Source organism: Chamaea fasciata, unplaced genomic scaffold (assembly GCF_029207755.1).
Source record: "Chamaea fasciata isolate MVZ Bird 193981 ecotype frontalis unplaced genomic scaffold, bChaFas1.0.hap1 SCAF_30, whole genome shotgun sequence".
Taxonomy (NCBI): domain Eukaryota; kingdom Metazoa; phylum Chordata; class Aves; order Passeriformes; family Sylviidae; genus Chamaea; species Chamaea fasciata.
The window spans coordinates 488,278-512,632 of NW_027094115.1; the positions used below are offsets into that span (position 1 = coordinate 488,278).

The window sequence follows — 24,355 nt, forward strand, 5'->3', positions numbered from 1 at the left end:
CTTCCTTCCTTCCTTCCTTCCTTCCTTCCTTCCTTCCTTCCTTCCTTCCTTCCTTCCTTCCTTCCTTCCTTCCTTCCTTCCTTCCTTCCTTCCTTCCTTCCTTCCTTCCTTCCTTCCTTCCTTCCTTCCTTCCTTCCTTCCTTCCTTCCTTCCTTCCTTCCTTCCTTCCTTCCTTCCTTCCTTCCTTCCTTCCTTCCTTCCTTCCTTCCATCCTCCCTCCCTCCCTCCCTCCCTCCCTCCCTCCCTCCCTCCCTCCCTCCCTCCCTCCCTCCTCCCGGGAGTCCACACAAAGACACCTGCTGGTTTCAGGTTCAGGCTCCCCACGTCACTCCTGACTCACTCGGTTAGGGTGACAAAAACGAGGAGTCCTGACCAGAGCTTTGATGTCATCCGATTTCCCTTCTGGTTAGGAGTGTTACTTCCGCTCTTTACCTGCACGGGGGTCGTGGCTCGTCGTTTTTAGGGGTCCTCATTAGATGAATTCCCTTATCCGTAAGTCCCATTTGAGTACTAGGTGATGCCATCCTCCTCCTCATGGCCTCGGGTGATTCACTGTCCCGCAGGGGACGGGAGCAGCGGGGGCCATACCCGACGGTGAGGGAATTTACACAACTACTCACTCAACCAACAGCTCATTATCCTCATTAACTTATAACTTTGTATCAACTTTCTGACAATTGATTCTCTACAGTTCCCCCGTCTCACTCTTCGGTTGAGCTCAAGCTCACATCAATTAGCGATTACTTCTCCTTGAAAGTACAATTCCTTTAATTTTTGACATTGGTTGTAAATCTCTTTGGCATCCTGATGTTCTTGATCCCTCATTAGCATGACCTTTCTTACTTCTTTATTACTCGCTCGTACAGCAGACGTTACAGTTGGGATTATACAGGGGAGCATACAGGGCAGGAGGATTGAACTAGCAATTGCACACGCAGCAAAAAAGGCAGGTTTTTTCCACCAACTTCCATTTAATGACCAGAAATTGTCCCACCAGCTGGTATCAAACGTTCCGGATGTCTTTTGAGATATTTTTAATGACCTCACTTTGGTCGTCTATTTCTAGGCAGCACTCAGACAAGTTGAACTTCCCACAAATACCCCCTTCCCTGGCGAATAAATAATCTACTGCTAATCAGATCCGATATACCACGGTCCTAGTTTGGGATGGTTGGTCACTTACGTGGTCCAAAGCGAGGGCAGTTCAGTTCGACACCGTCTCGAGTGCTGCCTGTAATCTTACAATCCGATTTAAGACATAAATTGGGGTCGGGTATCCCCAGGACCCATCTTGAGCCCAAGTGACTGGCCCATAAGTGCGAATTATCTCTTGAGGGGTCCACTTTTTGTTTCTCCATGTTTGCGTTCCTCCAATTCCAATTAAGCCTCTTTTTTGTCGGCCAGATTTATCCAAATCATCGTATATTGGGACCCCTAGGTTCAATCCAGACTGTTTTGAGAGCAGGAAAAATCATGGTTTAATTATCCCGAGATAATTAAAGAAGAGAAACTGGGCACGCAACAGGTAGAACCGTGGGAGGGACTATGGTCCCTACTGGGGAGGTTGAGGAAAGAACCTGGGGCTCAGCTGGGGAAGTCTGGGAAAAAAAACCGGGGGCATAACTGGGGAAACTGGGGAAAGAAAGAACTGGGGGTGCGACTGAAGAAGCTGGAGAACGGATCGTGGGCACAGCTGGGGGAGGTGGAGATTGGGTTTGAGGGGGCGTATAAGGGCTAGGAGAATGAATTGCAGGTGGGGTTAGTGGTGGAGGGGGAAGAAAACAGTCTAAGGGATCCCATTTCTTTTCTGGCACTTTATCCTTCTCATTTTCTTGCTCCTTAGAACAAGAGCAGCCCATAACCATTTTGCTTTGGACGCGTACCAAGGCCAAGAAACGGGTCCTTCTTGGATACTTTCTTCTGACCAAATTTCCATACTATATTTTATCATTTTTATCTTATTTAAATTCTTTTAGCTACTACCTTTATCCTAATTTTCCAACATTTCCCCTACGGGGCTATTTGGAGGGATATCTCCAACTTCCTTTTCCTTCTTTGTTCTTTTAGAATTCTTCCTCGCACACTGTCCCGTTTTTTACATACTCAGGTGTTAATTTCAATTGAAAGCCGAACTACCTTTTAAAACTAACCTTTGAATGTGATCAGCTACGCTACTCGCCTAAATAAATACACCGTGGGGAGAAAAAAAAAAATATGGCAACCTGTGGGAAATGCAATAATTACGATTAATTATTAAGAATAACTCAGGGTGAGAGGGACAGGGAATCTTCCCTGGAGCCCCTCCAGGCATCCCCCAGGCCGAGAGGGACAGAGACCCCTTGAGCATCCCCCACGCTGCGGGCGAGGTAAATTCGGCAGAAATCCAATTTTACAACACATGAAATGCTTCGGCTGACACTGACTTTCCCTAAGGGAAATGACCTGGGATGAAAATGCAAACAAATGACAACCCCCCTGTGGGCCGGATATTTTCTGAGCCTGAGAATTGCTAGCTCTTCCCAAGGGAAACTTTTCAACAGTTTTCTTTCTCCCAAAACAACCTTGTGCAGACAAGGTTAAAATTGAATTTTAGTAAGTTAACAACATAGTAATAAAGAGTAAAGTGCCCTAAAAGAACGATAATGCTTATATCTACAATAGTCTGTTCTCTGTCTGCTATATATCGTGTTCTGTACCTTTAAAACTAATTCTAAAAATAAGACAACAAAAAAAAGCCACACAGTTTATTTTAAAAAACCATGTTCACTCATCTACATTTTTTTTCTTCTTCCTCAAAACTATATATTCATCAAATACACAAGGAACAACCAAAAAAAAAAGTATTTTTCCCTTTTAGTTCGTCTTGCTAAAACAAAAAAGCTTCCTAAACTATTCTTTTCTTTCCTTTTGTTCGTAAAACTGTTTAAATCTACTCTAAACTAAAAAAAAAACCCACCAAAATCTTGCACCTACAACTCACCAAACCTAAACCTCAACATTTTCCAACACCGAAAAAACTAAAACTAATAAAAACCTAAATAAAAAACCCCCTAAACTAACTCCTAACAAAAACTTCTATTTTCCCATCTCTCTTCAAACCAACAAAACCTTTTATTGTTCCATAATATCCATTCCTCTCCCATGACAACAGGTGTTGATTTCGATTTCTTAGCCAGTGGGAGAGGTGTCATTCCTACGGATTTATAACGTGGCTTCTTAGCTCGGCATTTTATAAAAGGGCTGAACGAATTGTAAGTGAAACCTCCTGATTTCTGCTGCCTTCTGACTGCGGTCGAGCATCTTTATTTCGTGTCCTACTGCGACATCCGCCAGCCCTCCCTCGGCGTGAGGAGCAGGGACGGCCCGGGATTCTTTTCAGTTGTCCCATGGGTTTAGAGGCACAGGGACACCCCCTCCCACCCAAGTCCCTCTAAAATGTCCCCCAGGGGGACACGGACAGAGAGCCCTCGAGCGTTCCCCGGGCTCCAGATGAAATGGAGAGGACCATAACCCGCCGGGGGCATATCGGGCTGGGACTGATGATTTACTCAAGTGTGAACAAGGTCAAATCTGCCATCGGAGGTAGAGGTTTTGTTGATTGGTAAATACCAGGTAGAGGGAGAAGGAAAAGGGTGGGGGGAAGCACGGGGAGTGGTCTCTGGGGGTCCCAGCCCCATTTTTGGGGTTCCAGCCCCATTTTTTGGGTCCCAGCCCGGTTTTTGGGGTCCTGGTCCCGTTTTTGGGCTCCCGGTCCCGTTTTTGGGGTCCCGGCCCCGTTTTCGGGGTCCCAGTCCGGTTTTCGGAGTCCCTGTCCCGTTTTTGGGGTCCCAGTCCCGTTTTCGGGGTCCCGGTCCCGTTTTTGGGGTCCCGGTCCCGTTTTCGGGGCCCCTGTCCCGTTTTCGGGGCCCCGGTCCCGTTTTTGGGGTCCCGGTCCCGTTTTCGGGGTCCCGGTCCCGTTTTTGGGTCCCTGTCCCGTTTTTGGGGTCCCGGTCCCGTTTTCGGTGTCCCGGTCCCGTTTTTGGGGTCCCGGTCCCATTTTCGGGGTCCCGGTCCCGTTTTTGGGTCTCTGTCCCGTTTTTGGGGTCCCGGTCCCGTTTTTGGGTCCCGGTCCCGTTTTCGGGGTCCCGGTCCCGTTTTTGGGTCCCGGTCCCGTTTTCGGGGTCCCGGTCCCGTTTTCTGGGTCCCGGTCCCGTTTTCGGGGTCCCGGTCCCGTTTTTGGGTCCCGGTCCCGTTTTCGGGGTCCCGGTCCCGTTTTCGGGGTCCCGGTCCCGTTTTTGGGGTCCCGGTCCCGTTTTTGGGGTCCCGGTCCCGTTTTTGGGTCCCGGTCCCGTTTTCGGGGTCCCGGTCCCGTTTTCGGGGTCCCGGTCCCGTTTTTGGGTCCCGGTCCCGTTTTCGGGGTCCCGGTCCCGTTTTTGGGTCCCGGTCCCGTTTTCGGGGTCCCGGTCCCACCTTCGCCTTGCCCGGGCTCATTGCTCGCCCCGCCCCCGCGGAGGCGTGGCCACGGCCTGAGGGCTCACGGCGGGGCCACGCCCCCGGGCCCGATTGCCGCGCCGTTGCTGGAGCTCTCGCGAGAGTTGGCGGCGCGGGCGGGTCCCGCCAGGAGCCGCCGCCGCTCCCTCAGCGCAGCCCGGCCCGGCCCGGCTCGGCTCGGCTCGGCTCGGCTCGGTCCGCTCCCTCCGCCCGGCCCCGCTTCCTACAGCCCTTCCCGCTCTCTCAGCCGGGTCCCGCTCCCTCTGCTGTTCCCGCTCCCTCAGCCCTCTTGGCTCCTGCATCCCGGCCGCACTTCCCTCACCCCGCTCCCTCAGCCCTCCCCGCTCCCTCAGCCCTTCCCTCCCTCTCAGCCCATTTCCGATTCTTTCAGCGCATTCCCGCTTCCCCCCGCTCTTCTGGCTCCCTCAGTCCCTTCCCGCTGCTCTCATCCCGTTCCAGCTCCTCTTAGCCCGTTTCGTCTCCCCTCAGCCCGGCCTGGTCTGTCTCACCATGAGCTTCCTCTTGTGAGTGAAAAGAATCCTTGGGAATGTACAAGGCGGGGTGTCCTCTGCTCTGGGGAAACTGAACGGTGCACAGGATATGGCCTCAAGTTGCACCGGGGGAAGCTTAGATCGGATTTTAGGGGAAATTTGGGTTGGAGAGGCTGCCCAGGGCAGCAGTGGAGTCCCCATCCCTTGGGCTGTCCCAAACACGGGTGGATGTGGCCGTGGGGAGGGGTGACCGTGGGGATGGAGCTGCTCTGGCCTCGATCATCTTGGCGATCTTTCCCGACCTTACATTTCACGGTTCTGTGGCAAACTGGAAATGCTTCTGCCCTTCTCAGCGGGAGCCGGTCTTCGAAAACATTCAAGCCGAAGAAGAACATTCCGGAAGGATCCCACCAGTACGAGCTCCTCAAGCACGCCGAGGCCACGCTGGGCAGCGGCAACCTGCGGCAGGCCGTGATGCTGCCCGACGGGGAGGACCTCAACGAGTGGATTGCTGTGAACAGTGAGTCCTCTGAGAAAGGGAAAGCCCCCAGACCCCAGGGTTTGTCCTCAAACCAACCCCTGAATGCCCCGGCTGAAGTAGGATAAAAGCAGCAGCAGCAGGGCCCGTGTCAGGGGGGTGTTGTGCAAGGAGGAAGAGACGAAGCTGCACCAAAGCTGCACTGTTGTGGTTTGGGGGTGTTTTTTTATCAGTTCAGGCTCACAGAGGGGATTTTGCTTTGTGGATGGTTATTTTTGGAGTTGGAAAATCAGTACCGTTGGCTGTTAAAGCTGCAGCACGAGTGATCCTGGGAGAAAGTAGAGCTCTATGTCCCCCCAAACTCCAGGATTGTGGAGTTTCTTTTTTTGTTTTCTGTTTTCAAATCCAATTTGGTTTGAGCAGCTGCTCCCCGTGGCCTTGACCTTTGCTTGTTTGGAGGTTAGAGAGGCGAAAAAAAAAAGTAATTTTAAGCAAGGAATGTAAAGATTCAGGCCAGGAGTGCTCCGCCTGAGGAAGGTCTCTCTTGTATCACCAAACCCATCAGGTTTTTGGGGAGCCTGGAAGCTAAATCTGCTTATTCCATGGAATGCTAAGTGGAGCTCAGGTTGAAAAATTGGGGAATCAATCCAAATTCCTGGATGGCTGAAATGTCTGGAAGCCAGGTGACATTTTAGGGAGCGGTTTGATTTTGCCAAGACTTTTGTGGAACGTGGATGCTGCAACAGGAAGTCCTGGGAGGTGCGGCAGCCTCGTTGTGCTCACACCTGGCTCAACCCAAGGCGTTTCCTTTGCAGCCGTGGATTTCTTCAACCAGATCAACATGTTGTATGGGACCATCACGGAGTTCTGCACCGAGAGCAGCTGCCCCGTCATGTCTGCAGGGCCCAGGTGAGAGGGCAGCCGCAGCTGGGGGCAGGGAGAGGTGGAGGAGGGAGCTGGAAAAAGGCTGGGATCCAGGTGGGATTGAGGTGCCCCGTTTTGTTCCCCTGGCGTCATTTGTGGTCACACCAGCTGGGTGTCTCTTTTCCTCATCCTTCGCTGTGTTTGGAAGCTGGTGAGGGATTTGACTGGGAGGGACTGGTCTTGCTGTCAGAGTCTGAGGGAATCATGGAACGGTTTGGTTTGGAAAAGACCTTAAATCCCATCCAGTCCCATGGGCAGGACACTTTCCACTGTCCCAGACCGCTCCAAGCCCTATCCAAGCTGGCCTGGGACACTTCCAAGAACGTAGTGATTTTCAGGAGACACATTTAATCGGCTTTTAATTTAATAATTTAATTTTAATAACTTAATTTTATTTATGTAATGTGGTTGGGGCCTCGGGGGAGGTGGAAAGAAGAGGCTGAACCCTTTTTGGGGCCACCTGGTTTATTTTAGATGTGAATTCCTGCAGAGATGCCAGCGGTTGGTTCTGCCCTTGTGTATTTTGCCAGGGCAAAGCCACAGCTGGGAATCCTTTTGGGGAGGTGGCCAAGGCTCTCAGCTTGTGAGCCCAGCACCCTGTGGATGCCATGGAACCTCCTGCCCTGCTCTCCTACCCCACAGGATCTGCTCTGCCAGTTCCTGGCTCTATTTTTGGGGCTACTTCCTGTCACAGCTTCCTGCTCAAGTGGCAGCACTCGCTTGCGCTTGTGGTCGGGTGAAAAACAAGAGAGGGTTTTGCTGCTTTTCAGGGATCTTGTAAAACATCTCAGAGGAAAGGGGACTGTGTTGTCCACAGAGCTCAGGGTCATTTTTAACATCTGAGTGGCACCGCTGATCTCTGGGAGCAGGGACAGGATCCAATGGAATGGCCGGAACCGTTCCAGGGGAATTTGGGATGGAGATCAGGGAAAGGTTCTTCCCCCAGAGGCTCCCCAGGGAACAGGCACAGCCCCGAGTCTGCCAGAGCTCCAGGAGCGTTTGGACACTGCTCCCAGGGATTGCTGGGGGTCTGTGCAGGGCCAGGGCTGGATCGATGATCCCAGTGGGTCTGGATATTCCATAATTCCGTGATTTTGGAGGCTGAAACCAGAGGGGTCAACCCTGACCCCAGCTCAGGCCAGGGAACCCACAGGCCAAGCTCTGCTCTCCTCAGCCCTGAGTGACTCAGGTGTTGCTCCCGGGATCAGGAGCGAGTCCCAGGGCCTGAAATCCCGCTTTTCCTGGAGCCGGGGCTGAATCCCCTACCCCACAGGTACGAGTACCACTGGGCCGACGGCACCAACATCAAGAAGCCCATCAAGTGCTCGGCGCCCAAGTACATCGATTACCTGATGACGTGGGTGCAGGACCAGCTGGATGACGAGACCCTCTTCCCCTCCAAGATCGGTGGGTGCAGCTGCGTGCCCCAGGATGGCCCCTCCTGGCTGAGCCACGCCCTAAGCCCTGCCTGTCCCTGCCTTCCAGGCGTGCCCTTTCCCAAGAACTTCATGTCGGTGGCCAAGACCATCCTGAAGCGGCTGTTCCGGGTCTACGCCCACATCTACCACCAGCACTTCGACTCGGTGATGCGGCTGCAGGAGGAGGCTCACCTCAACACTTCCTTCAAGCACTTTATCTTCTTCGTGCAGGTGAGCCGGGAGGCATTTCACCTTCCCTCTTGGCTTTCGAAGGGTTTGCATTGAAATCTCAAAGATCTGTGATAACACCCAGCTCCCCCTTCACACCCAGCTGAGCCCTTTGTGGTGTTGGGCGTTTGTGGGTTGTTTTTTTTTTTTTGTTGGCTGTAAGTGCTCAGATTTCCCTCTTGGGTTTTAATTACTGATCTGCAGCCAACAAAACCAGAACTGGAGACTTCAGAGCGTTTGTAGCTCGGGCATCGACTTGGAAGGGGCAGCACCAGCACCTTTTTTTTTCACTTTTCAAGCCTGTTCTGGGACTTGCTGTGCACAGCAATGTGGCAGAACTTTTGTTGCCCCGAAACTGGATTTCTCCACACGGAACGGGAGCGGTGCTGGTCCCAGCACCTGCAGGGAAAACACTTTTTCCAGCTTCCTTCACTTCTTGTGTCTCCTTTTCCCCCGCCAGGAGTTCAGCCTCATCGACAGGCGGGAGCTGGCTCCTCTGCACGAGCTGATTGAGAAGTTGGGCTCCAAGGACAGATAAAACTCCCCCCAGGAGGACTCGTCTGGCTGCTCCTTTTCCGCTGCTTCTTCAGCCACCTCTGTGCTTGGCTCCAGTGCCTGGACAGCAGCGAGTGACCGCGGTGCTGCTGTGTAGCCCCCACTGGGCTCTCCTTGCCATGGGCTGGGCAGAGGTGGAGCAGGTTCTGTCCTGCACTGGACGTTCCAGGTGCTGCCCGGCCGCTTTCTGCTCCCAGAGCTCCTCTCTGGACTCTCCAGCCCAAGAGCGTGCCCAGAGCCGCTCAGCTTATTTTTGGAAGTGCTTTTTTTTTTTTTTTTTGTTTGGTTTTTTTTTTGGATAAATGAGGTGCACTTTGGCCCAGAGCCTTAAGCTCCCCGTGGCAGCAGCAGTGGGGGGTGAGGAGAAGTGCCTGGCCCCAGGTGGGCTGTCCCCGTCCCTGGGTGGGAGGAGCAGCTCTGGGATGTCCCTGTGTGGCAAAGGCAATAATAATAAAGTTTCTTCCTGCTCTTCTTTCAGAAAAAGAGGGGCTTCTCCTCTTCTTCCCCCCTCCCACGGGGCCCTGATTGAACACACGACACTGGGTGGAATTTACATCCAGGGCGGCAGTCCTGGGCCCCCCTGGAGCACTTTATTGGGGCTGGGAGCAGCCTCAGGGCTTGGGGGCCGAGGTGAAGATGCGCAGGCCGTGCATGTGCTTGATCTCCTCGCTCAGGGCCTGCAAGGCAAGCGCAGCTTTCGGAGACAGCTCTGGGTGGGTGAGCAGCCTCAGCCCCCTGGGTTTGGAGGTGCTGGGATCAGATAAAAAACATGGCCCTTGTGCAGTCACACACGCGGTCCCTGGTGCTGCTGCGCTGTCACTCGCCTGGCGCTGCGCGTGCACAAACCAAACCCTGCGGGGCTTTTGCACGAAATCCAAATCGTTTGGGAGCCCTGCAGAACGCCCCGGTGATGTCCTGTCTCCAGAAAGTGCTCAGACACGGAGCAGGGTCCCCAGGGAATGGGCACGGCCCCAGAGTTCCACGAACGTTTGGACACTGCTCGCAGGGTGGGGTTTTGGCGTGCCTGTGCAGGGCCAGGAGCTGGATTGATGGTCCCCCGCACCCGTTCCAGCTGTGAGCGCTGCTCCTGTTCCCCCGCACCCGTTCCAGCTGTGAGCGCTGCTCCTGTTCCCCCGCACCCGTTCCAGCTGTGAGCGCCGCTCCTGTTCCCTCGCACCCGTTCCAGCTGTGAGCGCCGCTCCTGTTCCCCCGCACCCGTTCCAGCTGTGAGCGCCGCTCCTGTTCCCCCGCACCCGTTCCAGCTGTGAGCGCTGCTCCTGTTCCCCCGCACCCGTTCCAGCTGTGAGCGCTGCTCCTGTTCCCTCCCACCCGTTCCAGCTGTGAGCGCTGCTCCTGTTCCCCCGCACCCGTTCCAGCTGTGAGCGCTGCTCCTGTTCCCCCGCACCCGTTCCAGCTGTGAGCGCTGTTCCTGTTCCCCCGCACCCCCCCCTGCCCCAGGGCAGCCCCCAGAGCCCCCTGACCTGGTTGACCATCTGGTGCTGCTGCACCGTGCGCTTCTCCCGGAACTCCTCGGACTCGATGTGGATTTCATACATGGCACCGCAGCCTCCTGAGAAAGTCAAAGCTTGAACCTAAGCGAGGCACCTCTGCCCCCGCACTCCTGACCCTTCCGGGGGTCCCTGCAGCCCACAGGCGGCTGGAGAACGACTCGGTTCCCCCCCTGCAAACCACGGGGGCGGTTTAGGACAATAAAGAACTTTTCCTGTACCTGAGATATCCACGACCTTGATGGCCGATGCCCGCGGGAACTTCTCCCGCAGCACCCGCGCCAGGCGCGACTCCCCGTCCGTCTGAGAGGCGAAGCTGCGCCAGGAGCGGCAGCGCAGCAAGAGCTGGGGGGCGAAACTGCCCTGAGAAACCGGGGGGACCCCAGAAACACACACGGGGGTGGGGGGCCGCTCTCACCGGGAGGGGAGGGGAGGGAAGGCTGCTGCCACTGGAGCGGGGCACAAGGAGCCGGGGAAAACCGGGAGCTGGGGGTGAACCAGGAGAAGGAGGGATGGAAAGAGGAGCTGCCTTTCCCCGGCAGCGGGGCGGGAGGAGGAGGAGGCGCCTTCCTCGACGCCGGCACAGCGGCTCCCAGGAGGGGGTGCGGGGCTGAGGCGGGACTGCCCCCCCCACACCGCGGCCCCGGGGAAGAGTCACCCTCCGTGACGGGCCGGCGGGCCCGGGGACGCTCACCGTGAGGGGGCGCGGGCCCGCGTACCAGCACCGGGGGGACTGAGGGAGGAGACGGGCAGAGGGAGGGACACGGGGACAAGGACAGAGGAACACTCACCGGACCCCGGCCCAGCCCCGCCGCCGCCATCCCGGGGCGCGCGCCGGGGGTCACCTGCCGGCTCAGCCAATCAGCGCGCGCCGATGGCGGCAGGGGGCGGGGCCAGCGCTGTGTCGCCCGAGCGCCCCCTGGCGAGGCGGAGGACCCTGGAGTGACCCCCGACCCCACAAAGGGCTGATCCCGACCCCACAAAGGGCTGATCCCGACCCCACAAAGGGCTGATCCCGACCCCACAAAGGGCTGATCCCGACCCCACAAAGGGCCCGATCCCGACCCCACAAAGGGCTGATACCGACCCCACAAAGGGCCTGACCCTGACCCCACAAAGGGCTGACCCCGACCCCACAAAGGGCTGATACCGACCCCACAAAGGGCTGATCCCGACCCCACAAAGGGCCCGATCCCGACCCCACAAAGGGCCCGATCCCGACCCCACAAAGGGCCCGATCCCGACCCCACAAAGGGCTGATCCCGACCCCACAAAGGGCTGATCCCGACCCCACAAAGGGCCTGACCCTGACCCCACAAAGGGCTGATCCCGACCCCACAAAGGGCCCGATCCCGACCCCACAAAGGGCCCGATCCCGACCCCACAAAGGGCTGATCCCGACCCCAAAAAGGGCCTGACCCCGACCCCACAAAGGGCCTGACCCTGACCCCACAAAGGGCCCGATCCCGACCCCACAAAGGGCCTGACCCCGACCCCACAAAGGGCCCGATCCCGACCCCACAAAGGGCCTGACCCTGACCCCACAAAGGGCCTGACCCTGACCCCACAAAGGGCCCGATCCCGACCCCACAAAGGGCCTGACCCTGACCCCACAAAGGGCCCAATCCCGACCCCACAAAGGGCCTGATCCCGACCCCACAAAGGGCCTGACCCTGACCCCACAAAGGGCCCAATCCCGACCCCACAAAGGGCCTGACCCTGACCCCACAAAGGGCCTGACCCTGACCCCACAAAGGGCCCAATCCCGACCCCACAAAGGGCCTGACCCTGACCCCACAAAGGGCCTGATCCTGACCCCACAAAGGGCCTGACCCTGACCCCACAAAGGGCCCGATCCCGACCCCACAAAGGGCCTGACCCTGACCCCACAAAGGGCCCGATCCCGACCCCACAAAGGGCCTGATCCTGACCCCACAAAGGGCTGATACCGACCCCACAAAGGGCCTGATCCTGACCCCACAAAGGGCCTGATCCTGACCCTGACCCCACAAAGGTCCCCTCCTGAACACCCCCACAGGGCCCCCTCCTGACCCCACAAAGGGCTCATCCCAAACCCTAAGGGCTCCCTCCCCACCCCACAAAGAGCCCCCTCCTGTGCCCCCACGGGCCTCATTCTGACCCCACAAAAGGTCCCCTCCTGCCTCCTGCCCCCCCAGGGCTCCTCCTGACCCCCCCGTACCCTTAAAGAACATCCCATCCTGCCCCCCTCTCCATTCCCATATCCAGGATCCCATCCCGACCCCCCAAATGATCCCATCCCACCTCTCATCCCAGATGGAGCCCCATCCTGATCCCCGCCCCCAAAAGGACCCCATTCTGCTTTGCCCCCGCCTTTCCCATACTCAGAACCCCATCCAGACCCCCCCAATCCCAAAAACCCTAATCCTGTCCCCCCTCCCCACACCCCGAGCCCCATCCCTCCCCTCTCCTCCGCCCGTTCCAGCCCCATTCCGGCAGAAATTCCAGCAGAAAAAGCCACGCGAGCCTCGTGTTGAGTGCAAAAAATAAATATAAAATTTATTAAAACACCCACAATATTTTAAAGATATCAGGAATAATACAGCCCACGGCCCCGCGGCCGCGCCAACTCAGAATAAAATACAAATTAAAAAAAAAAAAACAACAACAGAAAAGAAAAAAAAAAAAAACAAACAAAAAAAAACGAAAACAAAAAACAAAACCAGAGGGGAGGGGGAGAATCCAAACTTGCAATTTTTAGGCATCCTAAAAAATAAATTTACCAAAACACTGGGGGAAAGGAGAATAGGAGGTTAAGGGGGGAAAAACAACACAAAGAGGGGGGAAAAGAAAAAGGGAAAATTATACAAAATAAAATTATCAGCATAAATTTACTGTCCTAGAAGTATCTACAGTTTAATACACATTAATCCTATTGCCTTGAGACATGGGAAAAAAATCTACCGGTCCTCAATCCGCCCCGGAAAAAAACTTCATTTCAAGTAACCACAGTCCCGAGCCGACCAAGAAATCTTCAAGTGTGAATTTTTCGGAGCCGCCGGGACACCCCTGCGGTGTCTTCCCCCTCCACCTGCTACCATCCCACCTCCCCATCTCGAGTATCCAAAAAAACCCAAAAAAGGCCCAACAAAAACGCCGAAACACCCGCCCCGCCTCCAACCGAATTCCCGAATCCAAGAAGAAACGGCGCTTGGTTTTAAAATTCGCAATTACCACCTCTTTTTCCTTCACGCCGCAGTGCAAAAAGAAAAACAAAACAAAACAAAAAAACAAACCCAAAATTTAAAAAATTCCCACCAGCCAAAAAAACCTCCTCGCTCCCGGAATCCAAATGAGGCTGAAATTCCGGCGGTTTTGTAAATCCCTGAAGGATGCGGAGAAATGAGGAAAAACCCGGGCGGAAAGGGAAAAAGAGGAGGGCGAAAACTAAGAGGGGGGAGAATGAAGGAGGAAACACGGCTGCGAAAGGATCCCTGATTTCGGAAAAGCTTCACCCCGGACTCGCTCGTGGGGGCTGGGGGGGGGGGCTGAGGTATTTGCCTGGGTGGGGGCGCAGGGGGGAGGAAGTAGCACCAATAAACCCCAAAAAAATGAAAAAAAAAAAAAAGAAAAAGGAGGGGGGAAGGGGAAAAGAAAGAGCCGGGCAGAAGCAGGATGAGCGAGGCAGGGAGGGGATGAGAGCGAGGAGCTGTGGGAACGCGGGGCTGAGCCTGGACAGTGCTGGGCTGGACACGGGATGGACACAGAGATGGATGCGGTGATGGACACGGGCTGGACAGAGACACGGACACAGGGATGGACACAGGCGTGGCCACGGGGATGGACATGGTGCTGGATACAGGGATGGCCATAGGGTTGGCACGGTGCTGAGCACCAGGAGCATGGGATTGGTGCTTTAGGAGAACAGTGTCCAGGACTGGGCCTGGCCTGGCGGTGCTGGGGTCTATGTGGTGCCATGGGGGTGCCCAGCGCCCAAGCAGCACTGAGCTGTGCACCATGCCCGTGCAGGGGGGGCAACTATCATGTCCATGCTCCGTGCCCAACCACCGTGTCCATGCTCCATGTCCAACCACCGTGTCCATGCTGCATGCCCAGCCACCATATCCATCCTCCATGTCCAACCACCATGTCCATGCTCCATGTCCAACCACCGTGTCCATGCTGCATGCCCAGCTACCATATCCATGCTCCATGTCCAACCACCGTGTCCATGCTCCACGCCCAACCACCATGTCCAGAAGCCGTGTCCAAGGCCCACGGCCAAGCACTGTGTCCACACGCCCTGGCTCAGCACCGCGTCCACACGTTGTGGCCAAGCAGCGTGGCCAAGCACCAGGTTCACGCACGGCAGCTGAGCACTGTGTCCAGGGCATGCGGCCAAATGCCATGTCCACGCACTGTGCCTGAGCACCACGTCCACCACCCGTGGTCAATCGCATCGTGGCCAAGCACCACGGCCACGGACCGGGTCCAAGCACCGTGGCAGAGCACCCATGTTCACGTGCCACATCTGAACACCGTGTCCACCCACCACGTCGAAGCACCGTGTCCACAGTGCACGGCTGAGCACCGTGCCCAAGCACCATGTCCACTCACCATGTCCGAGCACCATGTCCACACACCCTGGCTGAGCACTGTGTCCACACATCATGTCTGAGCACCGCATCCAAGCACCATGTCCATGGTGGCATGGCCGAGCACCGTGCCCAAGCACCATGTCCATGCACCATGTCCAAGCACGGCGGTCAAGCACTGTCCACGTGCCCTGGCCAAGCACTGTCCACACATCATGTTCACGCACCACAGCTGAACACCATGTCCATGGTGCATGGCTGAGCACCACGCCCGAGCACCACATCCATGCACCATGTCCGCGCACCATGTCCGAGCACTGTGGTCAAGCACCATGTCCACACACCATGTCCGAGCACCACAGCAGAGCACCGTGCCTGAGCACCACGTCCATGCACCGAGTCCAAGCACCAAACACAGCACCACGTCCACGCACCACGTCTGAGCACTATGTCCATGATGCATGTCCAAGCACCACGTCCAAGCACCATGTCCAAGCACCGCGGTCGAGCACCAGGTCCGAGCACCATGTCCAAGCACCACGGATGAGCACCGCGGTCGAGCACCATGTCCAAGCACCCATGTCCAAGCACCATGTCTGAGCACCACGTCCATCACATGTGGCCGAGCACTGGGACCGAGCATCATGCCCACGCACCATGTCCACGCACACCGCCGAGCGTCACATCCAAGCACCGCACCGAGAACCACGGCCGAACACTGTGTCCGCAATTCATGGCCGAGCACCGTGCCTGAGCACCGTGTCTGAGCACCACACCCGCAAGGTGTGGCCGAGCACCGTTCCTGAGCACCACGTCCAAGCGCTACGTCCATGACCTGTGGCCGAGCACCGTGACTGAGCACCATGTCCATGATGTGTGGCTGAGCACTGCGCCTGAGCACTGAGTCTGAGCACCGCGTCTATGATGTGTGACCGAGCACCATGTCCGAGCACCACATCCGAGCACCGCACCCACCACGTGCGGCCGAACACCATGTCCGAGCACTTATGTCCACACACCACATCCAAGCACCCTGTGTAAGCGCTGCAGCTGAGCACCGAGACCACACACCTGGCCAAGCCCCGCACCTGGACGTCACCTCTGAGCACCTCATCCCAGGACCACACCCGCACCCAGATCCACAGGGAACAGCTCCACCATGACCCTGGCTGGCGGCACACCTCGGACGCGGCACCTCTTTCAGTTTGCATAAACCCAACCGGCTCCCGGCACGCCTCGAGCTGTCGCTCCGGAAAAGTAAACTTCCTTCTCAACGACATTGCTTAATTTTTTTTTTTTTTTTATCTTGGTTCCTTAATTTGATATATACATTAGTAGCACCTCAGCGAGATGGAATCAGGCAGAAGCGTGATACAGTTTGTTAAAACACCATAGCACCATTTGTATTACAAGATTTCATTTAATAAAAATATGCCTTATAGAGCCAACAAAGCGTATTCCAGTATTAAAAGGAAAAATCAGCAATTGAGGCACCTCAGGGATTCTGGTTTCCTTCTCCTTCCCATGCCTCATCCCAAGAGCATCGAGATGGGGGGGGACCCAAATTGCATCCCCCGTTTCCTGCCTGAGGCGAAGCATCACGGCCAGAAAAACCAAAGCGGGACGAAGGAGCCGGTTGGGGCTCCCCGTGCCGAGCCCTCCCTGGGGTTTCTACCGTGGGTGTTGTTCTAGCACCATTGTGGCCACGACCTGCTGCAAAATCAGGTCCCCACATCCCACTCATTAAAAACATCCTTCCCCCCGAGCTCCATGACCCCCGTGGCTTCGGCACGGGCGGGACGAGCGCGGCTGCCAGGACGGGTAAAGGGAAAAGATTTTGCTTGGAAACAGCCTCTCAGCAGCAAGGGGTAAAGAGCTGTGCATAGATTTCGAGTTTGTGTAGAAGTCTGAAGCGTGCGAATTTGTAATGACTGAGAGTTGAGGTAGGTTAGACATTTATGTAGTGTAAAAAAGTGAGACTGCAGCAGTTCTCGCTCCCCGACCCGCGGCGCCAGCAGCTCCCCTCTCTCCCAGGCTGAACCTGCCGGAGCCAACGCCGCGCCGGACCAACCCCTCCCTGCACCGAAAAACCTCTGAGGAAGCAGGACTTAGACAGGTTACACGGACCATCGGCTTCTCCGAACACTCCTTCTCCCGTCGCTCGCCCCGCCGGGCAGAGCTCCAAGGCACCCCCGTCACGCCAGCCGTGACCCCGGGCAACGCCAACGAGGCCGGCACCCGAATCCGGCCCCGGATCAGCCGGGTCCCCCCTCTCCGCATTCCGAACCACAGCGACACGGCGGGTCCCCGGCATCGCCCGCGGGCATCCCTAAAATCTGACTTGCCGTCGACTCTTGCAATCCTGATATGCTATTGGGTATTTATAAGAAAAGCGGGAATAGCTCGTCGAGTTTCCTTGTCAAATATACGTGACTTTACAGATTACGGTTAAAAAAACGAACCAAAAAAAAAAAAAAATTAATTAATGATGAAGGACGGACAAAGCATGTTAAATATTCTGCCAGTATTTACAGTTCTCCCACAATAATCTTGTTTAAAACATACTGCTTCAAGTTGGGGGGGAGTGGAGGGAGAGGAAAGAGGGGAGTTGTTTGCTCTTTAAGTTTCGCTTTCATTTTTTTTTAAATCTAGGTGAAAGTGCTTTTAAAAAAATTTCTTTCCCTATTTACAGGTTTAAAATCTGACCAGGTAAATGTTCAGGCTGTTTTACCGAGATCCTGCTGATCCGTGCCCGTGCGCAAGGGAAGGAGGGTGACAGTAAACACGAGGTGATCCTGCACGGTGACGGCATCGGCGCTGCCTCGCTGGCTCTCCAAAAGGCACCTCAAAGTGCAAAAGCAACGACCCCACCCGGGGACGCTGGCCCCCGGCTCTGGCCGCGCCACGCTCCCAGGGAGCTGCGGGGCAGCTCGGCCGCGCTCTGCCCGTCCCAGCGCGGCTCCGGTACCGGGTGGGAAGTCTCAACTGAGAGTGTTCGAAAAGCACCACGCAGTTGTCGTCGTTGCTGGGTTATTGGTTGGGTTGGGTTTTTGTTTCGTTTTGTTTGTTTTTTGTGGGAAGAACGGTGATCCATAGGAAGGAGGGATGGCACCTGGGGAGAGAAAGAGCACCGAGCCCCGGCGGCACTGGCCGCAGCTCGCTGGCACCGGCAGGGAAGGCAGACCCGGCAGGGTTTTGGCCAGCCAAGTCTTGGGATTCGCTCTTCCCAGAGCCGATTGCACGGAGAAAGTCCCCCAGAGACAGAAAGCACCAGACTTTAGCAACAGTGATGTACAGAGAGCAACACTTGCTATTCACAGTTTGGGGTTGGTTTGTGTTTTTTTCCTGTTTTTTTGTATTTTTTTTTTCTTCTGTTTTTGTCCCGTCGGCTCCTACGGAGATGCCGCCGCCGCTCGCTCGCCCTGGGGCCGTGGGCAAAGGAGCCCCGAGTCCGAGCCCAAGTGCAGCCCCCCGGCAGCGGCGTTTCCCAGCCCGGACGTGTCCTGAGGTCTCCGGCGCCAGGAGAGACGCCGGCTTACTCCGTGGCGGCAGAACTGATCCCACCGGAGGCGAGGAGCCGAGCGGAGACATGCCGTCCCGGGACAGCCCACTTGCTCACGGGCTCCCATTGCTGTGAGAAAGGACTCCTCAAGCTGCAAAATTGGTATTTTTAGGTCCTCGGAATAAAAATTGGATGTTCAGTGTGTCCGGCTGACAATAAAGCACACGGTCCCACCAGCGCCCACGTGGCAGAACTGGAGAGAGTCACTTCTTGCCTTTAAGCTGGTTTGGTGTTCAGGTTGGTTTGGATTCATGATTAGGGTGGTTTTTTTATGTTGACTTCACTTTTGAAGATCGGCTTTGTCGTTGTCATTGGAGTAAAAAATAAAATAAAGTCAAATCCAACAAATAGGACATTTTAAGTGGAATTAAAAACCTCTCCTTGCGAAAGGACGCTAGGAAATTCATCTGAGGCTAGATTAAAAAACATGGAGATATAAATATGAGATTACCTAAAATCATCAAACAGCATCATTCCTCTTGGGTTTTTTTAACCAAGTTTTGCTTGGTTTGCCAACTCCTCGCCGGGCGCAGCTCTCTGGTGGTGTGAGCCCACGCCAGCTCCGCTCCTCCCGAGCGTGCACATTGGGTTCGTCTCCTATGGGTTGGAAATTTTTTTTTTTTTTTTTGTGGTTGTTGTGTTTCGCTTCGGTTTTGTCTATTTACTTTTGTTTTCTTCTCCCCCACACCCGAGGAGAAAGCACCACAAAGCAACGCCAGGCTCCGGCGCTGCCGAGGGTTGAGGTAAGATGGGGCCATGGCGGTCGCTTCCGTTTCAGATCCAGCGGCTGTAGGGGCCTGTCACCTTGGTGTAGGCGTAGGAGGACACAGTGATGGCAGAGTTGGTGGGGATGGCCACCGCCTGCCGCGTGGGGACTGAGTCCCTCCTCTCCTTGCTGGGCGCCTCAGTTGCCAATGCACCGCCCCACTTGCGCTTCTTGGCAAAGGCTTTGGCGTCTGGCGGCAGCCCCAGACGCGCCGCCTCCTCCTGCCGGGCCCGAGCCCGCTCTGCCAGCTGCTTCACCTTGGCCTCCCACAGCGCCAGGCCGTGGTTGGGCTGGTTCAAGTTCTTGTGTTGGTAGAAGACGAGGGAGATGCGGGTGGGGTGGCAGCGGTTGGGTTTCTTCAGTGGGGTGGTGGCGTGGAGCTCGCGGCGGGCGCACTCAATGAGGATGGAGCCGTGGGCAGGCGCCACGGCCACGCCGCCGATGTTCTCGTCCAGGAAGTTGTGCTCACTGTCCGACCACTCCTCTTCCTCTTCCTCCTCCTCTTCCTGCTCCTCTTCCTCTTCCTCCTTCACCATCTTCTCCGGCAGATCCTCCTCCAGGCCAAAGGGGTCCCACGGCTTCTCCCGGCGGGGTCCTGCCACCCCCTTCTCACCCACCGCTGCCTCCCACGGCTTCTCCGGCAGCCCTGGGCTGGGTGCCGGTGTCCTCCGCTCCTCCACCTTCACGGAGCTCCACGGTTCCTCAGGGAAGCTGGGGAGACCTGGCAGAGCCGAGCTGAACCCCAGTGACCCCAGCAGGCTCGGGGTGCCCGTGCCAGCCAGCGCCGTTTCCCCCAGCTTGCAGGGGCTCCACGGTTTTGGCAGCAAACCCGAGCTGTGCGCCGCTGCTGCCGTTGGCTCTCCCGCCAGGACGTTGGACCACTGCTTCTCTGGCGGCGGCAAGCGCACGGCGGCGTCGAAGGCGCTCAGCTTCTCCCGCCCACCCGAGCCCGGCGTCAGCGTGCTCCACGAGCCTTCGGTCATGTTAGTCCTCTCAGGGGAAGCCGTGCCCTGGGGCGCCTTGAAGGGACTCCAGCGCTGCTCCGGTGCCGTGCCGTGCGCAGGGACAGCCGGCAGCGTTAAGCCAGCGCTGGGCATGGCCACAGCGCTGGGAAGGGGCTCGATGGCAGGCGGGGGGTCTGGAGGCTCCTGCTTGATGGGCCGGCTGTCAAAACAGTTCTGTGCAAACGACGGCGCCTCCTCCGAGCCCGAGCTAGTCCTGTGCACCCCGGCTGTTGCCACCGCCGCCTTCTGCTGGCTGGCATAGCGATTGGCTCGCTCATAGGTGCGCTGGTGATGGTTTTTGCTCCGCACGCTGTGCGGGATGGGCTCGGGGAAATTGGTGTTCCCGTAGCTGTGGTTGAGGTTCTCCTGCAACGCTGAGATGTCAGGCTTCTTCTCGTAGCCATTGCTCACCCAGCTGCTCCCACCCCTCTCGGGCGCCCCGTAATTGAGAAACTGCGAGGGGAACACGTGGTTGCTGGAAAAGCCGTAATACCCGAAGGAGGGAAGTGCGAACTTGGAGTGAAACCCGTTCACGGAAGGCAGATTGGGTTGTGCATAGTAGGAATGGTAAGAGTAAACACTGTTCATGCTGTATGGGTCGGAGGGCCGGCAGCTGCCTAGCACCGAGTAGCTCTCCACCACCGCATTGCCGTTGTACTTGAAGGCGTTGTAATGGCTCTGGGGTTCCACCTTGATGGAAGGTTTCAGCGGCTGCGGGGGTATCCCGCCTTTCAAAGCCATACCTGTGGGACAGCACACACAGCCCCCATGACCTGCCGGCCGAAGAAACCACTGGAGGGGAGCCAGGACCCCAAAACAGTTGGCCAGACTCAGAAATCCCACAGTGATGGGTTTGCCAGCCAACTGCAGAGGCCGCCATCACTTGCTACCACCTGGCGCACCGACATGGATTCACACCTTTGGGAAAACCCAGGTGGCACAGAGATGCCATCCAGCACCACAACACAGCGGCCCAAGAAAATCCCCAACCACATCCCCATCCCCTCACGCGCTTTCTGGGAGGCTTGGGGCAGCAGGACCTCACCTCTGCCCCCGTTACCTGCATTAGGCTGGAGCGTGGGGAGCTCGAGCGCTTCCTGCTTGATCTTCTCTGGCGTCATCAGCTTCTCTTTCTGCAGCTTCTTCCTCTCGGCAGCAGCTCTCCTGGCTTCCAGCTGCCGCTGCCGGCAGGACTTGGCAGGCTCAGGCAGCTTGCGGACCTCACGGGGGAAGGACGTGAGCACCTGGATGGCCCCACTGCCCACCTTGGCATTTTGGTTCTCCTCACTGCCGAACTCATCCGTGCTGGACATCTTGTAGAGGGGGAGGACGTGCAGCTGCTCATCTTCGGGAATTTTCCCCACCACACGATTGTCTTCCTTCGTCAGCGTGCAGACCTGGCCAGAGCAGGTGCTGTTAGTGGGATGCTGATGGATGTGGCCCATGCTGGACAAGCCAAACCTCCCACTTCTTCCCCACACTGACATGAAGCCACAGCAGCCTGGCATCCTCCCAGCTCGCTCTGGTCCCCAGATGGTATCTGGAAAGCTCCCATGAGGTTTGGATTGGACAAAGTAGATGCTGGTCCCTGTTAGACCTGAGCAGCTCATGTGAGGTGTGCCCACACCAAAGACCTGAAGCCATGAGGTTGGGACAACTGGGGATGGAGCCCCCCCAAACAGGAGCATCGCAAATTAGGGGGGAGCACCTCGAAAAGCCCTGCCCAGCACCTGCTTACCACAGTGCAGCCGTTGTAGAGGTTATGCTGGTCCTTGTGGGCATGAGCACAGAAGTCCATGCACGCTGTCACACCCGAGAATGGCCTCCCCTCCTTCAAGCCCAGCCGGCAGTCAATCGCTACATCCTCGTTGGTGACCTGTGGAAGGAGGAGCTGGTTACCCAAAATCCCCCAACAACACCACCCTGCACCCATGCCGGGTGCGTGGCTGCCGTTGCCAAGGGATGGGATGACCAGGACCTGGTTTTGGTAGGCTTGCGGGGCCAGCCTCTTGTAAAGCGGAGCAACCTCGGTGGCCAAGTCCTGAAAGCTTCTCCGGAGCAGCTCTTCCTGCGGCAGGGAAAAGAGGAGGATGTTACCCAGGGGTTTCAGCAGTACAGATGGAATTGGGGACAGAGCCCACAGACCTCACACAGCACCCAACCCTTCCCACAATATCCACCATGGCACAAAGCATGTGGCTTAAATTCCTTGTGAGGATTTGGCTGTTCAACCTCCAGCCTCACTGTCTGCTGTGCTTTCACTCGCTCGACCAAAGAGCCCTCTGGCTCTTTCCTGGGATTTCCACAGAGGACCCATTCATGCCACCTTTCTTTGCCTCATCTCTCTAGTCCATAAAAAACCCCACAAGGAATCCTTTTTTCAGAGTCCTGAAAGGAAAGGAGCTCTGAACCACCCCGCTCCACCTGCATCACCCACCTCTTTGGGATTGTCTCCGACCAGCCTGAACTTGCGGGGAGTTTTGCTGCGGGCGTATTTGCAGCCGTTGAAGTACATGCTCCAGGAGCAGCCGAAGGAGAAGGAAGCACCGCAGGTGTTGGGGTCTTTGCCTTGGCATGCGCAGGTCCGGCTGCAGGGGGACATGGCAGAGAAGTGTCAGCCACCGGTGCCGGCAACTCTGGGAACAGGAGGGAGCCCCGCATCCCGTTCCCGCATCCCGTTCCCGCATCCTGTTCCCACATGCCATTCCCACCCTGTCTCCTCAGCCCAGGGTGTGCTGGTGGTGGGACTTACTCGTCGTTGAGGCCGCAGCGGCGGCTGGTGGGGTTGCCGTACTTGGTGAGGGTGTCAGTGAGCTCCTGGTACAGTGTGTCCCCCAGAGTGCGGGGGATGCCCTCCCAGGCCAGGATGAGGATGATGATGACGGCGTTCTGGCAGTGGTGGCCAGCCCGGTGTCGCACCAGGCACAGCAGTTTCTCCTCTTCATTGTGTCTGCGGATCACCTGGGAAACAGAGGGGCCACGTCAGACCGCTCCAGTAAACACCTCCCAGGGTGAGAAGAATCCCACAAGTGGGTCCTGGATGTCCTGGATGCCTTCCCCGGTGCTGTGCGGGGTCAGAGCTGGGCACGTTCCCATGGCTGCATTCACCCCATGGGCTTTGGGAGGCAGGGGGGAGCTGATGGCACTAGACACGCCATTCCACAGGTGCCAAGGGTGGGAAGCCCCAAGGAGTTTCCCTAGGGGCGGATGCAGCTCTCACTTCCTCCTTGCCAGCCACAAATTGAGCATCCCTCCCCTGCCCACCGTGGCCACACCAGCAGGGGAGCTCTGGGTCCCCAGGCATGGAGGGCACGAGCTCAGGGAGGCTGCAAGGGGGACGAGGGGCACTCACCCACTTAGCGATGGGGCAGCCGCGGGAGCTCTTGCCCTCCTTGCCCGTGTAGATGACCTTCTCGATGCGGATGGCCTTGCCCTTCTCACCGTACCTGCCGAGGGATGGCCATCAGCCCCACAGCCCCCACACGCATGAGAGCCCCACTGGCCTTCACGGGCCCCTCAGGAGCCCCCACTCACCCTCACCAGACACCGCTCACCCTCACAAACACCCAGTTCCCTGACAGGACCGCACTCACCCTCACCAGACACCACTCACTCTCTCAAGCCCCCACTCACAAGTCCCCACTCACTCTCTCAAGCCCCAGTTCCCTTGACAGGACCACACTCAGTCTCTCAGGCAGGCCCCCTTCTCTCGATAGGACCCCACTCACCCTGATAGGACCCCACTCACCCTGATAGGACCCCATTCACTCTCTCAAGCCCCCACTCCCCGTGCTGGGCCCTGTGGGGCTCTTACCGCTCCTCCATGAGCTCCCGGATGGAGGCCACAGTGGGCCCCGAGCCCAGGTGGGTGTAATACGGCCCCTCATCCTTCTCCACGATTTGCTCTGCAGAGACAGGAGCGGGGGACAGAGATTTTGGGGTTTGCATCTTTGCTGGCTGCCCCAAAGGATTCCAAACATCTGAATTCCCTCAAACTAAGCACCTCTGCACTAAAAATCAAGGACTTGTCAAACAGCATCTCCTCATTCCCTGCTCTGGAAGATTCTGCCAGCACTGAAATGCTGCTGGGGAATGGACCCTCACCCCTTGACCATTTCCGGGACCCAAAAACCCCCCTAAGCAGACACAGCCCTTCCAAGCACCCTGGCAGTGACCACAGCTCCATCCAGGGAATCTGCTCTGGCCACTCGAGCTCTGCCGAGTGGGAGATTCAAACTCCAAATCCCCTCCTCGTCCTGGACCCACTGCTCCCCACCAGCTCCCACCCAGGGCTCCTGCCCAGAACCTCTCAGAGGCACCAGCCCAGCTGGATGCTGCCAAAGCCATCGCAGGATGATCTGGGGGCAAGAAACTATT

General features: G+C 56.9%; 4 protein-coding genes across 5 annotated transcripts in view; 2 read left to right on the top strand and 2 right to left on the bottom strand.

Moving 5' to 3' along the window:
* Window positions 1-3,234, top strand: part of FER1L5 (fer-1 like family member 5) — a 28,344-nt gene extending 25,110 nt beyond the window's left edge. Inside the window, exons 48-49 of the mRNA XM_066206074.1 lie at window positions 1,405-1,525; window positions 1,844-3,234. The gene's annotated coding sequence lies outside the window, so the exon portion shown is untranslated. The remainder of the gene's footprint in view (window positions 1-1,404; window positions 1,526-1,843) is intronic.
* A 1,355-nt stretch (window positions 3,235-4,589) lies between these two features.
* MOB1A (MOB kinase activator 1A) lies at window positions 4,590-9,047 on the top strand. Its single transcript, XM_066206209.1, has 6 exons — window positions 4,590-4,994; window positions 5,315-5,481; window positions 6,255-6,348; window positions 7,637-7,770; window positions 7,849-8,012; window positions 8,470-9,047. Exons 1-6 carry the CDS (start codon window positions 4,981-4,983, stop codon window positions 8,545-8,547), a joined length of 651 nt encoding a protein of 216 aa, XP_066062306.1. The 5' UTR covers window positions 4,590-4,980; the 3' UTR covers window positions 8,548-9,047.
* A 61-nt stretch (window positions 9,048-9,108) lies between these two features.
* Window positions 9,109-10,933, bottom strand: BOLA3 (bolA family member 3). The gene is made up of 4 exons (XM_066206210.1): window positions 10,864-10,933; window positions 10,294-10,417; window positions 10,046-10,134; window positions 9,109-9,241 (listed from the first exon to the last, which is right to left on the bottom strand). The coding sequence occupies exons 1-4, from the start codon at window positions 10,891-10,893 to the stop codon at window positions 9,176-9,178; spliced, it is 309 nt and encodes a 102-aa protein (XP_066062307.1). The 5' UTR covers window positions 10,894-10,933; the 3' UTR covers window positions 9,109-9,175.
* A 1,651-nt stretch (window positions 10,934-12,584) lies between these two features.
* TET3 (tet methylcytosine dioxygenase 3) overlaps window positions 12,585-24,355 on the bottom strand; it is a 32,007-nt gene continuing 20,236 nt past the window's right edge. For both annotated transcript variants that reach the window (XM_066206397.1, XM_066206398.1), the window contains exons 3-10: window positions 23,793-23,883; window positions 23,331-23,424; window positions 22,731-22,939; window positions 22,416-22,566; window positions 21,957-22,046; window positions 21,717-21,854; window positions 21,039-21,375; window positions 12,585-20,721 (exon numbers count right to left, since the gene is read on the bottom strand). In XM_066206397.1, the coding sequence (XP_066062494.1) occupies window positions 18,983-20,721; window positions 21,039-21,375; window positions 21,717-21,854; window positions 21,957-22,046; window positions 22,416-22,566; window positions 22,731-22,939; window positions 23,331-23,424; window positions 23,793-23,883 (2,849 nt within the window). In that variant the 3' untranslated portion in view covers window positions 12,585-18,982. The remainder of the gene's footprint in view (window positions 20,722-21,038; window positions 21,376-21,716; window positions 21,855-21,956; window positions 22,047-22,415; window positions 22,567-22,730; window positions 22,940-23,330; window positions 23,425-23,792; window positions 23,884-24,355) is intronic.